Consider the following 21,546-nt stretch of genomic DNA (forward strand, 5'->3'; position numbering starts at 1 on the left):
AAAAAAAAAAAAGGAGGAAACCATCTTTGCCCCGTGTGAGGATCGAACTCACGACCTTCAGATTATGAGACTGACGCGCTACCTACTGCGCTAACGAGGCTCCTCGAGAAACTATGTCCCGCGCACGGCTCTTGTCCCTGTGTCTCCGCCTCCCGGTGTGTGCGTTCTCATCGCCATTCCCGAGCCGCTACCTGAGAAACCTCTTTCCTTGCAAAAATCTCCTTCTCTGCACTTCTCTGTTTTGATTGTGTCGTTGTTTTCTTCCCTATTCGTTCTTTTCCCTGCTTTTCTGACAGCCAGACCTCACATTTTTTGCAAACGGTTCCTCTTTGCCACGGTGTTCCGCAAGGAACATCTTGGGGTTTGTCATTTTTTGTCTTTTTAATTTTTTTTTATTTTACAAATGGCTCTTTTTTATTCCATGATCTGCAAAACAGCTGCAGAACCCTTCGGGGCTCCTAAGCATCCTCATTCTGCTGGCCAGGAATAGACCATGAGGGCTGACAACAGGCTCTTGAGGAAATCAAGTTGCATCCACATAATTAAGAAAAATTCGAGCCAGCCCCGTTTGCTGTGAAGAGACGCTGTTCAACTGGGATTTCTGCTGTGGAATGAGCTCCCTGCTCTCAGAGAGTGCTCAGCACAAGAGGGTCCCCAGTGATGCTGGCTGAAGTGCTGCCCTGAATCCTAATGGAGCGGCCTCACCCTCAGCAAGGGTCCCCCGGCTGCAGTCGCCATGACAATCGAGCAACAAATCCCCAAACTGGCAGAAGACGGGAAAAGAGGGATTTAATTGATGCAGAAAGTCTGAGAGCATCGCCCACGAGAATCGCTGCAGGGAGGCTGCTCTGCAGAGCAAGGAGCTGGCAGAGGATGGAGGAGGAACAGCCCTTTGGACACCGTAGAATCTCACAGTGGTTTGGGTTGGAAGTGACTTAAAAATCATCCCATTCCACCCCCTGCCATGGCAGGGACACCTTCCACTACCCCAGGTGGCTCCAAACCCTGTCCAATCTGGCCTTGGGCACTTCCAGGGATCCAGGGGCAGCCACAGCTGCTCTGGGCACCTGTGCCAGGGCCTGCCCACCCTCACAGGGAACAATTCCTTCCCAATATCCCATCTAAATTCACTCGCTGGCAGTGGGAGCCATTCCCTGTGTCCTGTCCCTCCATCCCTTGTCCCCAGTCCCTCTCCAGCTCTCCTGGAGCCCCTTTAGGTTCTGGAAGGGGCTCTGAGCTCTCCCTGGACCCTTCTCTTCCCCAAGTGAACACCTCCAGCTCTCCCAGCCTGGCTCCAGCTTTTGGAGCGTTTCCCTGGCTCTTCTGGACTCTCTCCAGCAGCTCCACATCCTTCTCATGCTGGGGGCTCCAGGGCTGGACACAGCTCCAGTGAGGTTTCATGAGAGCAGAGAAGAAGGGAAAATCACCTCCCTTGTCCCACTGCTCATTCTCCTTTTGCATCTCACCAGACCAGACGAGATGCTCCAGTTGACCAAGGATTTTGCAAAGGATCTGATGGGCAGCTGTGGATGTCAGGGCCAGGAAACCTTGATTCCCAAGGATCTGGATGGCCCTGGGTAGGGATGATGATGAGTCCAGGTTGCCTGGCTCGTGGTACAAACGACATTGCTCCAACCCTGGGATGAGTAAATGCTCGGCTTCTCCCAGGCTGAGCCGCTGCATTCCACCCTCCAACTCTGCCCACGTGCAGGATGAAATATCATTTTTAGTGCTGTGCTAATCCTCTGGGGCTTCGATGATGGACAAATTTAGTGTCCACAGTTCTGATTACATTACAAAAAGCTGCTGCGAGCATCTAAACCAAGGCACATGGGCAGTGAGTCACATCAACCAAACATCAAACCTTTGGAAATATGGCCAGAGCTGTTTCCCACCTGGAGGGAATCACATGGCTTTTCCCACATGTTACATTATGCTCAGGTGGTACTTAAAGGTTCTGACGCAGCTTTCAAAGGCCTTGTCATGTCTGTTTGTTTAGGAAGTGATGGATTCATGGAGGGGACAAGGGAAAGTACTGATGGCAAGGATTTTCGTGTGAATGAAACAAAAGATGTCCTGGGTGACATTGCCTGGAGCAGAACCATGGCAGTCTACAGCACACACATGCTTTCCCCCTCTTTTGCCTTTATATTTTATCTGATTTTTATTTTATTCTTTTTCTTTTTCCACTGAGTGCTCCTGCTGCCTAATCACCCTACAACCTTCTCTCCTATTCCTCACCCACCTGACCCCTATAACCTGACCCCACAGTCCTGGCTCCATGGGTGCTGAGCCACATTTCTCATCCATCAGACTTTCCCTTGGCCCACTGACCCCCTTTCCAGTCCAAGGCAGCAGAAGGCAGGACTGGAAAGGGATGTGATGGACAGCCCAGCACAAATCCATGCCAATTCCCACAGAGCTCCATTGCCCCGTGCTGATTTTCTCCAGATGAAGAAGGGCAAAGGGCAAAGTCTGTCAGGCAGTGCCCACCTCCATCCCACACTGATGTCACCCAGAGCCCAGCAAAGCCTGAGGCAAAGCTCCCAGTGCTCTGAGTGACCACATTTCTTCTTCTGAGGGAACAGAGTGAGGGAATGCAGCCCTTCATCACATCAGACAGGAGAAACAATTGCTGTCTCCAGTTTCCAGTGCTGTTCTTGCGGAGCAACACAGTTTTGGAGCCTGGGCACATCCAAGGTCCTTGAGGTGGAGACCTGGTGCACGACAGGGTGGTTATAACTGAATATCACCCTCAACTTCAGTCATCAAAGTCTCAAATTGCTGCTTTCTCCCCTATCTCACCAAATCCATTATCTGAATCAGCCAGCTTTGTTTGTGACAGTAGGGAAAACAGGAAAAGTGCATTATCATCATCTCCCATCCTCTGTGGCACTGTCTGAGCACCTTCCTTGGAAAACATTCCCAGAGTAACGGCTGGGAGCTTTCCCGTGCTGCTGTCTCAGGCAGGCAGCTCACAGCCCTTACCACAGGGCTCTTGAAAAAGGATGGAGCAACAGGGGAAATGTTATTGTTTCATTTCCCCCCAGCAATTAAGGAGCTGATGCAGCTCTCGCTGCAGTCAATTAGTCTTCACGCTCACTAAAGGGCTTTGGATGGCTCCCAAAGTTAGTGTCCTCATTTTCTGTAATCCTGGAAGTGTTTATGCCTTCCCAGGCTCTGAGTGGGGATGAGCCAGCTGATGGCATATCCAGCCAATTATAACCAGAACAGCGAGCTGAGAATGATTTATTTTCCATTTGGCAAGAGGGACAGAAAAGTATGGCAAGGCAGGCTGAGACAGATGAACAAACCCTCTCTGCGAGCCCTGTTTGCCACAGACAGTATTTACAGCATGTTTTCTTGGCATGGGCCTGCACTGAGATTTCTGCTTTGTAATAAAAAACAAAGACTCCTCCTGCCTCCTAAAAAACTGCTCCCATCCTTGGAGGGAGGACACATCAAAGAGCGAATATCCCAATAGAAATGCCAAAGAGTTTTGCTTTGCTTTTTGTAATGTGCATATTTGAAGCTGGAAAACAGCTCATCTTATCCTGAGTTTATGATTTCCCACTTCCTTGCTTTCTCTGTGGACATTGATCTCATCAGATTTTGCAGGATAAACACTACTGAACAGGCTGGGCTCTGCAGGGAAAACCCAGAGCGCTGCAGAAAAGCTGCTGATGGCTGGGGAAGTGGTTACATCCTTCTGCTTTAGAGCAGAGCTCGGTGCCCTCTCTTTAATTGGCTCCCCACTGCCAGAGGGCAGGGATAGATGGGATATTGGGAAGGAATTCTTCCCTGGGAGGGTGGTGAGGCCCTGGAACAGGTTCCCAGAGAAGCTGTGGTTGCCTCATGCCTGGAAGTGCCCCCTGGATAGGGCTTGGAGCCAGCTGGGATAGTGGAAAGCGTTCCTGCCCATGGCAGGGGGTGGCACTGGATGAGCTTTAAGGTGCCTTCCAACCCAAACCTTTAAGATCACTTCCAACCCCAGACATTCCATGATTCTGTGATTTATGGAAGAGGGTATGATCTTTCTTCAACATGCTGTCCTTGCCATGAGGAATCAGTCGATCTGACGGCCTGCAGTCACCCAGGCCGTCACAGCACTTGTACCACCAGCAGTTCTTGTCCCTCCAGCTTTGCCCCCAGTCCAGCCTAAACAATTTAGTTCCATTCAACACCTGGAGCAGCTCAGTTGGCAGGAGGATTCTCCTGCTCTGGAGGGGTCAGGTGCTGGGGGTGCTGTTCCTGATCCATGGTTGTGCAATCCCAGGCAGCTCACAGAACGTCTCAATGTCAGCCAGGAGAATGTTTTCTGAACCACAGGCGACGTAGTGCTCAGCTAATATTTGAACACGTGGGGGATTGCTTCAATGCTAGGAGTATCAAAAATCAGGGGAAGACCTTGTTACACGCTGTGTTGTTCCACGATTTCCCCGCTCTGTCTCCCACGCTCGCGCTGCTATTGCTGCTTGCCAAGATGTTATGGATTTTCTGAGTGAAAAGCACTACACAAACACAACTCACTGCTGCTTACAACAACTAATTTACCCTGTTCCGTCGTGAGAGCACCATCTCCCATTTAAAACTAGATCCTGGAGCCAAGAGCTGTTTGCTGGAACAGCAGGAACAGCAGGAGCTTATGTCAGTTATGGTAGCCAGCAATGATGTCTTGGGCAATCCTTCGTGCAGGGGGAGTGCAGTGAGTTTTTAGCCAAACATTCGATGCAAATGATGGTTTTGTGATGATATTGCATGTATCTGTGTGTTAGCTTGGATTTACCACCCAAAAAAGCATGTGATATTCCAAAAGACAGTGTTGTGCTCCCACTGAGGGATGGGCTCAGCTGTTGTTAGACCCCAGAGAAAACCCACCCAGGCAAAATGTGGGTTTTCTCTCTAGCTTCACTTCTCTCAAATTACACTTTCCTACTCTCAAAACATATATTTTGCCATTCTCACCACTTCTTCCTAAAGCTCTCCTAACTCAGAAGGTGAAATTTGAAGTGTGGGAATTTGTTCTTAAGGGCTGCCACCATCTTGAGGCAAATTTAAGATGAAAACTTCCCAGAAGAGTTATTTTAAGGCACTGCAAACAATTCTCTACAGTTGGATTCTGCCTGAAAATCTCCAATAGCAGCTGGGTAATGGCTGCACACTTATAAAAAAAACCAAACCCACATTAATCTTGAGCTGAGCTGGATCGATAGGAACAATTTGTGAGAAAAGAACTGAGGGGAGGTATTTTAACTCAGGTTGAAATGCAAGTTATTATCAGCACAGTGTCCTTCCTTTTATTTTATGGGGCTTTTCTCTCTGTGTTCCTGGTGAATTTAATACTGCTGACAGCTGCTGAGCTCCCAGCCCCACACACTGAGAGCTGTCTTCCAGGAAGGGTGCAGCACTGCAGAGGAACAGCTTTGTCTGCTCCTTGGGGAAAAAAAAAAAGCACCTTTTCAGTCCCATTGTACCAGAAAAATGAGAGGATGATTTATTATTCTGAATGCGAAATATACTTGTTTTATTGTGAGGCAGCTCGTGTGGGAAAAAAATAGGAAAAGTGGGAGTTTTTCCCAAGGGAAATGCTGTGATTATCAACCACGGTTTGGAGTCACTGTTCATACTGGATTTTTAACAAAAAAACACCAACCCAACCTTGTGGAAGATAGAACAGTTGGAAAAACCTGTTTTGCTTTTTTTTTTTCTTAGTATTTAGTCTGGTGTATTAGGTGCAGACTGGAGGATCTGAGCTGGAATCCAAACCCAGCCTGTGCTCTAACCTGCTTTGTAAATTTGGGAAATCACATTTCCTTTGCCTCATGCAGAACTAGGGTTGACAGGGATTGTAGGGGATTATTTACCCCATTTTCTCCCTGAGATCAGAACGATTCTCCCTGGACTCTTCAGAGCAGATCTTTTACTAATATCTCTTAGATACTATTCAGATTAATTAGATACTAATATCTAATATTAAATAAAAACATCCAAAGGCGATTATTCCATTTCTTTCCTAGGGAATTTCTTCTGATGCTCAACAATTCTTAACCTTATTAAGAAGTTATAGCCCAGTCCCTAATTTCTATGGCCTTTACCAAGCTGTAAACTCATTATTTCTCATCCTGGTCCCACAGTATGCAGGCAAGAGCTAATTCCCTCCTGCTCTGCAGAAGCCTTTTGCATATTTGAAGACAATGTAACATCCCCTTTGGGTTAAGTCTCCTCATCCTCAGCCCAAACGCTTTCCAAAGCGTTCTAAGGCCAGGATAAAAATGCTCTGCAGCTCCATTTTTGAAAGGCTCCGTTCCAGCGCTGTCGTCGAGCCTGAAGCCAAAGCGTTTTCCAAAGCAGCGTTTTCTCACCAGGGATGGGGAGCTGTGCTGAGGCAGAGCTGATCCCAAAGGCTATGTCCATGCTGTCATTCCAACTGCTCCTAACACCTTCCTCAAATCCAGACTCGCCAACTGTCTGTGCTGTCGACACGCAGACACGGGCGAAGGCTGAGCTGAGGAGAGAGAGGTCAGGCGAGTCTCGGTGTGGATCTAAGTTTCCTTCTCACAGTCTCTGCGGATTATTTATGAGAGGAACATGTGATAGCCCAGCCTGTCAGCAGATACTCTGATTGTGGCTCTCCCCAAGCACCATATGGATGCTTTCAGCCGGAGCTGCAGCCCTGCTAACAGTCGGCTTGTGGATGCAAAGCACACGGCGCACAGAGCCCAGAATTGTCAGCCCTGACACCAAGACGCACCTGTACACCCCAAAAATAACATTATGTGGTTTCACTGGGGCTCACCCTCCTGCCTTCAGCCCTCAGACACAATTCTCAGAGCATGGTGGAATTTCCTCAGCTTGGGAAATGTTTTTTTTTTAAAAGGCAGGCATTTAAATTTAGAAGAGTTTTGTTGACACAGAAATTTGGTATTGCTGGCTTAAGTTGCAGATGTGTCAGTGTTCTGCCAGTCATCCATGTCTCACCTGCTACCCCTGGACAGTGATGTGATGGACAGAGCAATCATCCACCTTAGGGCTGTATTTCCTTGTTAGTCACACCTTTAATGGCTTCATAATGACAGGCCACCAGAACTGTGTGACCCTGAATCACAAAATTCAGTAATGAACCCTCATTCCTTTGTGGGAGTGCAGATTCACTCCAAATTCAATGCATTGCTCCACCCCAAAAAATGCAAAAACACTGATAATCTCTAAAATGGTTAGAAAACTGTCCTTCTCCCTGTACTCCTAAGGGCAATCCTGGCCACAGCTCCCTGTCCTTTGGATTGTACAGTGCAATTGTGTGGCCCTATTGCTGCAAAATCATCCTTAAATTTCAAAACGGGTGCTGGGAACGTATGTGAGAGAAAGAGAGATGCAGCTGAAAGGCTCCAGCCAACAGCTTGTGTCAGAAAGCTGCTAAGCAGGAAACAGTTGGGCAGTTTTACTCACAACGTGGTATCTGTGACTGAAGTTGTGATTTAATCAACTCCTCACAAACCGCGTGAGACCGGGGGGTGGCTTCAAGAGAGCTGGAGCACCTGCTCCTAAAATGTCGTTCTTCAAATGTAAACTCCACCACATATCCACATCAATGTGAAGGCAAACTGGTGACAGATCATTCAACTTGCACTTCTGCAAGGAGAAAAGTGCTCACGTTGAAGGGGACGTTGTGGGCCACAAGGCTGCGAGTTCATGGAATCACGGAATAATGGAATACCAGCTTGGAGGGGGCCTCCAGGATCATCCGGCCCAACCTGTCTTGGCAAAAGCGCCATCTGCACTAGATGGCTGAATCTTAAAAGTGCTCAACATTGGGCAAACCACCACTTTCCTGGGGAGATTGTTCTTTTTTTGTTGCTGAAGGGGAACATGGCAGGGCACCAAGGTGGCCATGGCCGTGTGTCCCTGAGGAGAACACAGCAGGGCACGAAGGTGGTCATGGCTGTGTCACAAAGGACAACATGTCCTGGCACCGAGGTGGTCATGGCTGTGTGACAAAGGAGAACACAGCCTGGCGCCGAGGTGGCCATGGCCGTGTCGCTGAGGAGAACCCAGCCTGGCAGCGGGGCGGCCATGGCTGCGTGCCACAGAGCGGGAGCACGGACCAGGCGCCGTGACAATCACACAGCCCGATGTCGGTGTGTCACCGAGCGGGGCCCGATGTCGGTGTGTCACCGAGTAGGGCCCGATGTCGGTGTGTCACCGAGCGGGGCCCGCGGCCATGCCGGCGCTGTCCCGGCGCCACACTCAAGATGCCGGCGGGCTGAGGCGGAGCCGGCGCTGACGCGGGGTCAGCTGACGGCCGAGCGGCCGTGGCGGCGCGGGGGGCGGGTGCCGGCACTCGGAGGTGTCCGCTGCCGCCGCGCAGAGCCGCCGCCGGGCCCGGGCCGAGCGAACGCCGCCATGCCCTCGGAGAAGAGCTTCAAGCAGCGCCGCACCTTCGGTGAGCGCCGCGGGGAGGGACGCGGCGGGGTGCGGCCTGCCCGTGCTCCCGGCCCCGGCGGGCTGCGGGGGGGAGATGGCCGCGGAGGGAAGGGGAGGGAGGGGAGGGGGCCGGTGGCGGTGGGAGCAGCGAAGATCCCCGGGCGGCTCCTGCTGACAGCGCCGCGGGCGGAGCGGGCCCGGGGCTGCCCCGCTGTCCCGGCCTGCTCGGGGCTGCGGCGGAGTGAAAGCCCGGCCCGGTGTGCGGGCTTGTTTACCCCGGCGGTTCGGGACAGGGGGGTTTTGTGGTGTCGCGAACTGTGGGGTGGCAGCTGGGCTGTGCCCGCCTGAGCTCTGCGCTGGGAGAGGGGCTCGGGGTGGGGACATCTCTTCATGGCATCATCCATTATCGACTGCAAAACTCCCAGGAGCCTGGAAACATCCTCGGCGTGTGTGCCAGGAGCTGGGCCTGCCCTTCCCTCCGGTGTCTGCTCAGTGTCCGGCGGCCTGTGCGCCAGTGGCAGCGGAATTAAAGCTCGGCTGGCAGCCGGAGCCTGGCGCGGCCAGAGGAATTCTCCACCCGGGCAGCCGCGGCTGGGCTGGGGCGTGTGGCTCCCGTCTCTGTTTGGCTGTTGAAAACTAGCAGGGCATGGAAAAGAGCTGTGTAATGATGGCTGGGAAAATGAGATTAGACCTTTTCGAGAAGGAACAGCCTCGATAGAGCCGTGCCACGCTTCTGTGTGTGTGCTCAGGATGGGACCGGGGCAATCAAAGGGCTCGGGATCTGCTCATGTGTGTCAGTGAGGGAGGCTGAAGCGCTGCGAGGGTAACACGAACTGGCAGCGTAACCTATTTCTGCATGAACTATAAAATCCCGTACGTGAGATGGAATTGGTGGAAGTAATTGATCCAGATTTTCCTTTCTTCCTGCCTTTGGGTTAAAGTCAAGCTGCTTAAGAGAGCTTTGTGATGTGCCCACCCTTGCCTTTGCTGTTGTGGTAAATGTAAGTCGTTCCCTGCAGTGAAGCAGGGACGACGTTGAGCTGACAAAAGTCCGTGTTTATGCTGCCCCTTTTCTCGGAGCCTTCCAAAACTGTTGTTGACCCCATCGCCTGTCAGCAGCCTCTGTTGCAGGTATTAAGTTCAGCTAGGATGGCAGCCAAGCAGTTGCCACTGCAACTACTGTCGTCAGAGAACAGTGTTTATCTGTGGCTGACTGGGGCCTGATTTTGAACACGCCACACACAATAATCTCCACGATTTTCCCGGTTTATGTTCCTTCTAGTCCAGGGAGTTGTGCTGAATAACAACTGCTGTGAACAAACCTGTTCCAGCTGAAAAGTTAGTGCTTGCCAGGTGGATGGCTGGTCTCGCTCTCTCCACGTATCTTTTGTGTTTCTGGTTAATCTTAAAAAGTATTTTAACGAGGTGGAACTCTCTGCCCTTGAAGCGCTCCTGCTGGGCTGTGGGAATGTGGCTCGGGACGTGGGGTGGCTTTCAGGTGAAGGCTTGGCGTGCTCCTTGCCTGAGTTCTGCTTGATTCACCTGCAGCTTCAAACGGTGATTCACGGGAGCTGCATTCCTTGCCGGGCTCGTGAGGAGGATGTATTTATTCCATGGGCACAAACACGGACTGAGGAGACTGAGGGATGTTATTGCTGAGTGTCCTGCCATTAGCATTCCAACGGGGAGCTGGCCTAAGTGCTTCTCTCCCTAGGCAGGTGTGTGTTCAAGCCATGATGCAACACTAAATCATCTCTCTCGGAGCTGTTTGGAACCTGAAAACAGCCTGGAAAGCCCCGTCCTGCTGAAAACCAGAGGGGTTAAAATTGAGTTCACTGAATCTGAGAGCAGGCAGGGGACACACGGATGAGCGGCCCCTGAAAGCAGCCGGGCTGTTTACTCTGCCTCGTGTACTTCAGCCCGGTTCATGATAGCTGTTCTATTAATATTTCTGTCTGAGGAGAGGTGAACTTTATCCTGAAAACTGGCACAGAGAGTGGCAAAATGTGTAGGTCTGGCAGAGCCTCCAGCAGCTCCCGCAACAATGGGTGCGGCCAAGTCAAAATAAAACCTGGAATTCGGTAACAGGAGAGCGCACAAGGAAAGCTGATGCTGCCAGGCTTGGGCCAGTCCCGGGGCTCAAATAATTGTTGACCATTTCCTCTTCTGGGACCTGACAGAAATAGCACAGGGTATTTAGTTGTTAACTTGGGTGGTGTAATTTGAGGCCTTAACTGTGTGAGGTTAAATGTGTGCTTCAGCTGGGCAGAAAGTGAGGGGGTGTGGGGAGGAAAGGATCTCCTTTAACACTTTCTAGAAGTGCCAGGCAGGTGTACACAGCGCTTGTCACCTTGGGTTAAGGAGCAGGGCATCAGTTGACACAGGAAACGTTGTACTCCTGATAGTGCTGGCCCATTTAGAAATTGCTTTGCCTGAATTTCCTCTTCTGGCTTTTCCAGACACATGGTCCCTCTCTTCAGCAGTGGAGAAATAAGGAAATAACAGCATTAACTGTGAATGTCTGAACGGATTTTTTTTTAAATCCCTTGCAGAACAAAGAGTGGAAGATGTACGACTGATTCGGGATCAGCATCCCACTAAAATACCAGTAAGTCCAGTTCTTTTTACTTCAGTTTCCAGTCTCATGTTCTTTTTAGCAGTTAGAAACCTGTGGAAGAGCTGTCCCGAGGAGACCAAATGAAAATGTGGCTGTTCAGGGTGGCTAAGCCTGGATTTCAGGAGCATTCTCAAGAAGTAATCCTCAGGGTTGGTGTGGTGGAGCAAGGTGCTCACAGGGGCCGGAGGAAGTGGCGTTTCCGGAGTTTTGCAGCTGTGTGTTGTAACTTGGAAGAAAACCACACCCCAGCTGAGCTCTGAGATCCTCCAGAGCGCTCAGCTCTTCTCTCTGTGGTTTTCTTTTCTGAATTAAGAGTCTTCAGAGGCTCACCAAGAAGAGTCGACAGGAGTGTAGAGGCAGACAGGGATTTGCTCATCAGCCCTTGCTGAGAAGGACAGAAATGCTTTTCTCCTGGGAATGGGCTCGTGCTTAGGTCTCCAGGAATGCTGCTGGGCTGTCCAGCTCTCACTGCATATCACTCCTCACCTTGTCACTCTTTGGCTGCTCAGCTCCAAATGCTGCCTGAGTTTGTGTTTTATTTTACTTACGGCATCCTCAAAGTTCAAAATGCAGAGAATAGCCTACAAGCAAAAGGCATGGATTGTGTTCTGTCACTGATGAGTTCTGCAGCAGAGGGAACTGAACTTTGGCTCTGTGATGAGATTGGGTGACCCCAATGTGTGGAAATTCTGCTGTGAACCAGCTGTTGCACACTGTCCCCTAAACAAACTCACTGATGGAAGCTGCTCTAGAAACAGAAACAAAAAGGTTTTCCTTGGGCTTTAAACTCCTTCACCTTGGAGCTGCCACTGCTGCTTCCCTGGCACCTGGGCAGAGGAACAAGGAATACTTCACAGCAGGGATTTTTTGGAATGTTTCATTTTTCCAAAAGGTGCTTTCCTTGCAAATCTGTTTCCTGACAAATATTGCTTTTTCACTCACCTTTCAGAGACCACTTAGCCATAGTCCCCAAGCTCTGTGACCACAGATTGAAAGCCAGGGATTTATGGCAAAACTCTCACTTTAAGTCAGCCATGGATAGGTTCCAACCAAAAGTTCAGAGGTACCTAAGGAACTTGCTGGAGATGTGGTGATTCAAACTCCCAGCTATCCCTGCTGGGATCCCTGGAGTCTCGCTGGGCCACTCGCTGCCTCGTTGTTGTCATCAGCAGTTCTGGATGAGATAAGGTGGCAATGTCACACTAGATAATAAATCCCTCCTGTGCTGCCAACATCCTTCATTCTGCTGTTAGAAATATCTACTGCTTGTGGCCTAACTGCTTAAAAATAGTGGGGCTTTGTTACCCAGAATGAGCCAGCATTTATTTCAACTGATGTAAGGCTCTTTCTCTGGCAGAATTCAATCAGCATCTCTTCACCTGTGCAGCTTTTTAAGCTCAACACAGCCAGACCCCGTGAGCATGGAAAGGATCCAAGGGACTGGTGTCACATAGCTCCTGTTGACTGAAAATCAACAAACCCCACATGGCCGTGGAAACGGGAGCACACGAGCTCTGAGATCACTTCTTAAAAGCAGGAACTACCCTCAGTTGCTGGGCAGGGTGTTCCTTAGATTGGGAAATCTGTAGTTTCTCTGTGAATTAACTGCTTATTACACTAATCCTGGCAGAGTGACTGATTCCTGGGCATCCTTGAGGAAATTTTGGTCCTTAATTTGGAAATTGGAGGGTTTATATCCTTCCAAAGTAGCTTTTTCTCATGTATTAGAGGAACCATGGGAGGTGAATGGAACAGCAGAGTCATCTGGAGCGTGGCAGTTCTTAAAGACACAGCCTGAAACTGGAGAAATTCCAGTTAAAACTGCTTGATCTGGCAGATTTCAATAGCAGCACAAACCCCTGGTCAGCCACTGCAGTGTGTTAGAGGGAAGTGGGCTTGATCTTTCCTTGGATTTTCTTGTTGCTGGGTAAATTCAGTGTTGGGTTAAATGACTGCAGCAAAGGAACTCTCTTAAAATTGCTGAAGTTGTGGATGTGTGCTTGTAAAATCCCTGTGTGTTACCCCTATGTGCAGTGACTCTTGCCAACAGAACAGAGGAGCATGTGAAGATAATTAATTCTCATGGAAACACACAATTGTTTGTGTTGGAAAAGACCTTTAAGATAATTGAGCCCGACCATGAATTGGAGATTCATTTTCAGATTGGAGATGCTGCATTCACAGATGAAGGGAAATGGAGCTGGGAGTGGGGAGATGAGGGCACCAGACACTTTCCTGCCTTTCACATTTCCTGCTTTTTGTGTGTCTTCTCAGGTGATCATTGAAAGGTACAAGGGAGAGAAGCAGCTTCCAGTTTTGGATAAGACCAAGTTCCTGGTGCCAGATCATGTCAACATGAGCGAGCTAATCAAAATTATCAGGTAGTATTGCTGGGATTCCAGTGTGAACTGATCAACCTTGGACTGTGATGCTTTGTTAATTCCCCCCCCGGTGCATTTGGGAGGTCTAAATGGAAAATTCATCTAATGAGCACTAGGAGATCATCCAGGAGAAGGTGCTTTCCATTTTGCTTTGCTGGAAAAACCCCACTCTGAAGAGAGCTGGGTTGGTAGTCTGCTTCTGAGAGAAATAACATTCCCAGAGCTGTAGGAGGGAGTCTGGGGCTGTGAATCCCTGTCTGACATGGGTCCTTCTGCCCAGGGCTCCAGCATTTCCTGCCTGGCTATTTTGGGATGCCTCCTTTCTTCTGCCAGGGAGTCCCCCTCGCGAGTGGCTGCCTCTTCCCACCCACTGGGGAGTTTGGGCTTGGAGCCAGAGCTCTGTGCTGCTGCTTGGGGATGCTGGTGGCATCCTTTGGGAGTTGAAGTTTCCCTCAGTGACAGCCCTGAGGCCTGGGAAACACCATCTCAAGCCAGAGTGAGTGAGCTGAGTCCTGCCCTGGCTGCTTGCTCAGCTTACAGGAAAGGCAGAGGGAAACAGCCTGGAAATTGTGTGGTTGAAAAGTGTGGTCAGAAATTCTGCTGGCAGTGCATCTCTGCTGGCTCAGCAGCAGTGTTTGGTTAGGAAGGGTTCTCCAGTGGTAACTGGGAAGTGAGCAGCAAACCAGAGCTTGTTTTGTGATGGTCACGCTACAGCAGGAGCTGGTTCATGGAGGCCACGGGCTGTGGGAGTTGTCCAAGGTGGTGTCCAAACAAAAACTGTCACAGGCAAATCCCAGCTCCTACAGGAGGAAGAAAGGTAGATAGGGCTTTGGAGAATGGAACCAGGTTGGTCAAGTTTTCCAGAGTTTCTCAGGAATGTGAAAGGCCCTGGGCAAAGAGGTTAACTGCAGGCTGAAAGATTTTCCCACCTCTTTTCTCTGGCTTTACTGTTAATAACTAACTTGTGCCTCAGTCAGCTCCAGTGAGGCACAGCAAAGCCCATCCTTCCCAAACCTCGGAGAGCTGCTGCCTCCCCTCAGCCTGTTGTCTCTGGAGTGATTAGGGTCTGGCTTTGGAAGGGTCCCTGTCCAGGGCTGTGGTTGGGAGCTAAATAAATCCTTGTTTCCAGCTGCTGCTGCCCCTCAGCAGCGAGTGGAAGCAGCAGGAAGCTCTTCTGATCTATTCTTTCTTTGCTTTGGTGACAGCTCCACACTCCTGAGTTGCTGTTACTCATTTGTGTTTATCGAGTGGGAAGAGAGCTGCTCTCTGCAGACCTGCTCTGCAGGAGGCAGTTTAGCAGAAACACCCATTTCCCTTGAGCTGGAATGATCAGGGGAAATCCAGAAATCAGCTGTTTGCTGTGCCAGGCAGTTTGTGCAGCCTGTGGCTCCCTGCCCTTCCCACCATGCTTCTCCTGGGAGGGAGGGATTGAGGGAGGAGAGGGGAGCAAGATGCTCCAAGGTTAAACCCGGGCCGGTACAGAGCTGGTGACAAAGTGAGTTTAAAAGTTGCCCAGGTTTTGCAAGCTCGGCCCATCTTTCCCAGTCTTCCTAATGATCTCTGGGTTCTCATTTCAGTGAGCTGCAAGCCAGAGGTCCCTGGTTATGCCAGGGGTGTTTCTTCCCAGTCCCTACAGTTTAATGCCCTTCTGGAGTGCAGCTTTTCCCCTCAGTGAAGGCTCTGCCTGGATTTAGTGGAGAAATCCAGTCCAGTTTTGAGGGACGAGGCTGGGTGGGGACACGCAAGGAAAGGTGCCCATGACTGAGGTCAGAACAAGATGAGTTTTATTTAAATCCATCTCAAACCATTCCCTGATTCTCTATGACCTTGCTGCCATCAGTGTTGAGGACTGTCCCTTGCCATCTGTCCTTTGTCCCCCTTTCCCTCACCCCTTCCCAGGCGACGCCTGCAGCTGAACTCCAACCAGGCCTTCTTCCTGCTGGTGAACGGGCACAGCATGGTGAGCGTGTCCACGCCCATCTCCGAGGTGTACGAGAGCGAGAAGGATGAGGATGGATTCCTCTACATGGTCTACGCCTCCCAGGAGACCTTTGGAGCGCCAGCTTCCGCCTAGGACACGCCAGCAGCCCTAGCCTAGGATTTGGGTTGACCCTTGGCCATCACCCCCACTCTACCCCACACACCCCCCCAGGGAAAGAACCGGATGTCACCTACGCTCTCAGTCCTTAGCATAGTCTCGCTTTAGCAGGTGTCTCATCTCACCTTGCCTTGTTTGTGACTATTAAACAGTACAGACGAGCACCTCCAGCTTTGAAACCTGCCCTAATAATATTCCACACAGGCACATTTACAGGTCTGGACCTGATGAAAGGAGCCCAAATTGTGCATGTGACACTTGCAGAGAAAGAGATTTACTTTTAACAAGCAAACAGGCACCAGGGAGGAACAAAAGTGTTTCCTGGAGTTTGCTGGAAAATCTCCCTACGATTCCTTAAATTTTTTTGGTTTTAAATGGGAAGGTTTCTCATGAGGGCAAATGCATTTTAATGTTCCAAAGGGGAGCTTTTTCTTCTGCAGCTCCATTGGACTTGTGTCAGCGCTGCAGGGAGTTAAGGCAAGTGCTTGGGGTGAGCTGGGGAAGGACAACTCTTTGTGTCTCCGGTTTTTGGGCACCGCACGCTCCGGCGGTGCCGGTTTCTGGAATACTCATACCAAACACCACAGCTTTATCGTAGTTTTAGGAAGTGTCTAACTGTAAAATACACACCCAAACAGGTAACACTGAAATAAACTCCAGTCTGTTATGAATTCCCAATCCCTGTGTGTTCATCTGAGCTGGCTTCCAGCGATCCATAGGATCATGCCCCTAGCCCGGAGGCCGGCCGTTCCCGTGGGAATCGGGAGAAGCAGCTCAGGGCCGGGAGTTGACGAACAAATGATTTGTGGCACGGCTGGAGCCTCCTGTGTCCTGGGCTTGGAGCGGGCTGTGCAGAGGCGAGCTCTCCCGTGGGACAAACCTGTGTTTCTCTAGTGGTGTCGAGCGAGGCGTGGCGGGATCCCCGCGGTGTCCGTGTGTCACCGGTGTCACCGGCGGCTCTGGCGGGGACAGAAGCAATACTCCAGCGCCTGGCACTGCGTGGGGTGCACGCGTTGCACCTCCTCCACCTCGTACCTCCTCCACTCTTTGCATGCATCTCCTTCCCAGGGCCCTCTGCCCGTTTTTTATTGTCCTTTGTGTTTTTACTCCGACGTGAACTTTTCGATGCAGCTTGTTCTCTGTTTAGTTCTGTTCGTGTAAGAACTCGTTTAACTCATAACTGACAACTGTACTTGTAATTACGACGTGATCGACTGATATTCCTGTACAAATGTTGCTTTTTTAAAATTAATACAGTGCTGATATGGATGGATTACATCCCGACTTAATTCTGGCTAGTGTGGTTATTCCTAGGCGTTTTCACAGCAAAATAATTAAAGGAATTAAAAATAATTCCCTGCTACTGCCAAGCTGGAGAAGCCCCCACACAGCTGAATCCCTTTAAAATGAAAGCCAATACCAAGGGATTCTGTTTAACTCTTTATTTTCCATACATTAAATTTACTCAGATAAAAACATTCTAAAAATGTACAATTTAACTTTTAACAAAGTATAATAAAACATAAAAATCCCAATACCAGAATACTTGACATTTACAATTCAAAATCAAATTAGCTGAATATTAAATATTTACAAAACTATTTAAAATATTTATAAAGTTACATGCAGAATTTGTAATACTAGAAGTGATCGAAGTAAAAGAAATGGCTCAAATGGAGCAGGAATTTCCTTCATTCCTAATGGAAAGTTATGTCCAAGAGAAGCTGTTAATCTGCACTTGAAAACACACAGGATTTGCTTTCTGCTTCAGTACCAACACAGTTCTTGCGTGTACATCAAGAAAATTTCAGGGAATAAATGGGTAATTCCAAGGGTTTATTACAAGAGCTGTGGGGCCTCAACCACCCAAAGTGATTCCTACTCTCACAAACGCTCCAATATGTGGATTTTTATCCAGATTTGCCCATATTCATCCCATTTACAGGTGGTCCAGACTAGCCTGAATCCAGCGCTCCGAGGCTCCCTGTGGCACAGCTCTGCTCCCCTGCAGGATTTTGGGAGGAGCGCTGCTCTGCCCCAGCCTGGCTCATCCCGGGATATCTCTGCCCGGAGAGGAAATGGCATCTGGGGGAATGGCCAAGGCCTGGTGCTGGACTGTTAATTTGGGAAGTCTGGTGCTTAATTTGCCAAGATTTAATGACCGTGGTATGAAAAGGTTTCACAAAAAGCTGAGTGTGTCAGAGCTGGTTTGAATAAAAACCAGTTTTGATAAACTTTAATAACGGTTCAAATGTAGTTTTCAATAAAAGTTGGATGGAACCCTCAGATCAGTATCTCAGTTCCCACTCCTCCCTCTCTGCTCTCCCCATTAAGATCGAGCCCAGAATATTTATTAATGCTTAATTTGCAGAGTGAGGAGGAGTTTGCTGGAAATTCCATCCTATTTTGAGTCTTTCCATCATCAAATGGAAAATGCAGCTGGAACTGCACCACCCGCTGCTCCCTCCCCTGGGAAAGGCTCCTCGCTGATTCTCCGTGGAGATGACTGGGGATTCCCTTCCCTCTTACACTGAAAAATCATTCCCATTCCACAGTGAAATCCATCTGGAGAATTCATTCTTTTTATACTTGCAGGACAAAGATAGGGCTAAATAACATTCTTTGAAATCTCCATCTTTCAATGTACAAAAATAGGGTTTAAGAACTGCTTCCTTCAGGCAGGGCAGCTGGAGCTCTACTATTCCAACCCAAGCTGCCTTGCTTTTTTAGGGGTAAAAAGGTGGATTTGTGCCTTTTGAGAACAGATTAAGGATAATTTTATGGAATTAAGGTGCTCTGTTCGGACTTACCAACTTTGGTTGTTCTGGGTACAGAGTGGAGGGTGTTCACTGGCAGGTCTGAAGCCCCAACTCACTGGGATTTGGGGAAGGCTCTGAAGTTGCTGCTGGCTCACCAGATTTTCCTCTCGGACACTTGCGTTGCCTCCAGGTCCTTCTGGATTTGATCTGACTCCAAACCCAGACCCAACCATTCCAAAGCGTCACCCAAATGCAGCCATGAGCCACTTGGAGAAACATCAGCCTTAACTTGACACAAAGGAAACAATCCCAAAGAAAGGAATGAAACAGTTTGCTGGAAACATCAGCCTTAACTACACACAGGAAAGGATCCTAAAGAAAGCTCTGGAGAAAGGAATGAAACAATTTGCTGCACAGAAGTTCAGTTTTACAGTCCTTTTGATATGATTTTTTCTGTGATGAAGATCAGACACAACTGTGCCCAGCCTTGGGCAGTAAAACAAAACACAACTGGTAAAGAAATTACCTTTTTTTTTTTTTTTTTTTTTTTGCTGCTGCCGTTTTTTGCTGTTTCAAGAGGGTTTTGAACACTCACGTGTGTGTTGAAATACAGTTTCTTTAAATACAATTTTAAAATACTGTTTAAAAAAAGTGAAAAAAATAATAACAATAATAATAATAACAGTAACACTAAGTTTGGCTTTCAGCACATGTTCCAGGCCACTGGAGAGACCCTCAAAGCTGCAAATAGTAAACATGGAACTGCACGTTTTCCTTGGGCATGATGCAGTGGGACAGACTGTTCCTACCATTGTCTCGAGCTCATTAAGGCAAAGTAAATTGCATTGTCAGTTTTCATCCCTTTAGTGTTGTAGGTCTGAAGGTTGTTCATGGGAACACAGGGAACGTCCTCAAACGCAGGCAGAGCCAACAGGGAGCGGGAGCTGGGCTGGGGATACACAAATCTGGGGGTTCTTATTGCATAGCAATAAAAAGTATCTTTGCTTGTTTGTTCGTTTAAACCAACTGTTCTGCAAATTCCGATTTTGGATCCCTCCCTGGGCCGGGTTTGGTTCTGCTCTCCCGATGCTCATGATCCCGCAGGGCTGAGACTGCCCTTGGAGAGACAGGGATGGCCCAGAATGTTCCTTTCCTATGAGCACGGCCCAGGAAGGGCTGAGCTCCCATCTCCTGGGGACAGCCCTGCACAGCTCCAAACCCTCCTGCTCCCAGAGGACTTCCCAACTCACTGCTCCACTACAAATCCTATGGATTCATCCTGCTGTAAGGAATACCTCCGAGTGTAAACGAGGCTTCAGACTTTAAAGGTGTCTCCCAAATTACAGGATGCAAATATCTCTCTGTCAGACACTTTTACAGAGGAGGCCTCACCCATTTAATGCCGTCAAATTCCCGGGGGGAGCTGGGGGGGGAGCCATGAGGATTAGGATCTTCTTTCAACCAGACAGGACCGAAGTGTTTCAAATTAGCAGTTCGAGATGGGTTTGGCTTCCTCTCGAGTCCTAATTTAGATTTGTCACCCACAAATGATGGACTAAAGTAGTTAACACCAAAGCTACTCATCTACAACCTACTGCAACGAAGGAGGCCGACAAGAAATCCTTCCAAGTCTTGATAATAATGAAGTTTTTACTACCTTTTACATGTTTGACTCCCACCACTCCTGAATCCTGGGGTAGGAGCCAAAGGGTATTTTATATAAAGTAAAGCAAAAGCTTATCAACTCTGCTGCCAGAGTTCTTAGTTTGATTTTTTTCTTTTTTTTTTTTCTTTTTTTTTTTTAGGATGGTTTAAAATTCATTTACAAAAGCAGAATAATAAGGTTTCTGTGAAAGAGACCTATATACAGTAACAGGACGTAAAGGTTTTGTGTATTACAGGAAAATATCCTTGAAGCCTTTATGACTCTGGAGTCTCTGGGACTTGGACCCTTGGAAACTAAGTTTATTCCAGTGCTGGGAAGCCAGCACTAGCTAGTAATAGGTGAGACAATGAAGCACGAGTTTGTTTCCAGAAGGAAGTGAAACTGCCGTGTGTGTTCTTTTGGAAGGGAAAAGAGAGACTTTTTAGGATTTTTATTGTGGAATTAAGTCCCGTAAGCCTGCTGGTGCCAATTTGTAAAGGTTGGAACTTCTTTGCCTCTTGCACTGGTCTCAGAGTGACACTGTCTGCTAAAAGTGCAGAAAGCTTGAAGAGTTTTACATTCTTCTGTAGTGCAATCCTTAAAAATCCCAGAGATTAGTGCCTGATCACTTTTGAAAAAAAGTAGACATTTTACCTAGCCCAGGGGTGCCAAAGTCCTTCTGGCCACTCCTACCTTCCACCTCAGAACAGAGCTGCCCTGGAGTCAGGCCTTTCACCTTAGAAAAGTCCCACTGTGGCAATGTTCTCCAGCCAGAAAAGTCCAGGGGATGTTGTACTTCCAGCAGGAACTGCAGCTGGCCAGCTCCACCATCCATCCATCGGTCCGGGGACACAGAGTCAGGAGTTCCAACAACAAAGCTTGAATTTGGCAATCAAAACTGGGTTGGCTGCACCCCTAAGCTAGATTTTCTACCTAGTCTAATAAAGTAAAGCACCTTTGGATTAAAAAATACATTAAGCTTAACAGCAACTGGACGTCTCAGTTTTGTGGTTCGATCTCCGTCGCTCTCCATGGCTTTACAGCATCGTGGTGTCAGTGGGGAAACCTCAGTCTGTGGAGTCCAGACTTTCGGAGGGAGGGGCGTACTTCAGCCTGAACGTACCTGGGACAGGGACAGGGACACAGGGGTTACACATCAGTCACCTCCCACAGCTTCCCAAACCAAGCTGCTGCTTCTTACTCATGGAATGCACCATTGGAGCTGGGGTGGAGATTTAGGGCTGGCACGACTTTGTTTCATGGAATCAGAATCCCACAATGGTTTGGGTGGGAAAGGACCTTAAAGATCATCCAGTTCCAACCCCAACACCTTGCATCATCCCAGGCTGCTCCAAGCCCCATCCAGCCTGGCCTTGGGCACTTCCAGGGATCCAGGGGCAGCCCCAGCTCCTCTGGGCACCTGTGCCAGGGCCTGCCCACCCTCACAGGGAAGAGTTTCCTCCCAGTATCCCGTCTAACCCTGCCCTCCTTCAGCTTAAGGCCATTTCCTCTTGTCCTGTCAGCCCATGCCCTTGTGAAAAATTTGGCAGACTTTAAATGAGAATTTAATTAATGAATTTAAATCCAACTTAAAAAGACATCAGAATCTGCTGCATTTCTGAAGT

General features: G+C 49.0%; 2 protein-coding genes and 1 non-coding gene across 8 annotated transcripts in view; 1 reads left to right on the plus strand and 2 right to left on the minus strand.

Annotated features, from left to right (window-relative positions):
- Positions 1–27: 27 nt before the first annotated feature.
- On the minus strand, positions 28–100 carry TRNAM-CAU (transfer RNA methionine (anticodon CAU)). Its single transcript has one exon. It is a non-coding gene; the product is annotated as a tRNA-Met (tRNA).
- Positions 101–6,498: 6,398 nt separating this feature from the next.
- On the plus strand, positions 6,499–16,806 carry MAP1LC3B (microtubule associated protein 1 light chain 3 beta). The gene is made up of 4 exons (XM_086847872.1): positions 6,499–8,440; positions 10,974–11,029; positions 13,313–13,419; positions 15,319–16,806. Exons 1-4 carry the CDS (start codon positions 8,026–8,028, stop codon positions 15,491–15,493), a joined length of 753 nt encoding a protein of 250 aa, XP_086703998.1. The 5' UTR covers positions 6,499–8,025; the 3' UTR covers positions 15,494–16,806.
- Positions 16,807–20,338: 3,532 nt separating this feature from the next.
- The window catches only part of ZCCHC14 (zinc finger CCHC-type containing 14), a 46,484-nt gene continuing 45,276 nt past the window's right edge, over positions 20,339–21,546 (minus strand). For 5 of the 6 annotated variants that reach the window (XR_015275481.1, XR_015275482.1, XR_015275483.1 and 2 more), the window contains one exon: positions 20,339–21,044. Coding sequence is in view for 2 of the 6 variants with exons in the window: in XM_023934485.2 (XP_023790253.1) it covers positions 20,989–21,044 (56 nt within the window). In the remaining 4 variants the exon portion in view is untranslated. The remainder of the gene's footprint in view (positions 21,045–21,546) is intronic. The other variant, XR_015275480.1, reaches the window with a different exon arrangement.

This window comes from Cyanistes caeruleus, chromosome 12 (genome assembly GCF_971803275.1).
Source record: "Cyanistes caeruleus chromosome 12, bCyaCae1.hap1.1, whole genome shotgun sequence".
In the NCBI taxonomy this organism is placed as follows: Eukaryota; Metazoa; Chordata; class Aves; order Passeriformes; family Paridae; genus Cyanistes; species Cyanistes caeruleus.

Coding starts and splice junctions, on each gene's coding strand:
- MAP1LC3B (XM_086847872.1), top strand. CDS start 8,026: ATGGCCGTGTCGCTGAGGAGAACCCAGCCTGGCAGCGGGGCGGCCATG. Junction 8,441..10,973: donor CAAGCAGCGCCGCACCTTCG/GTGAGCGCCGCG, acceptor AATCCCTTGCAG/AACAAAGAGTGGAAGATGTA. Junction 13,420..15,318: donor GAGCTAATCAAAATTATCAG/GTAGTATTGCTG, acceptor ACCCCTTCCCAG/GCGACGCCTGCAGCTGAACT.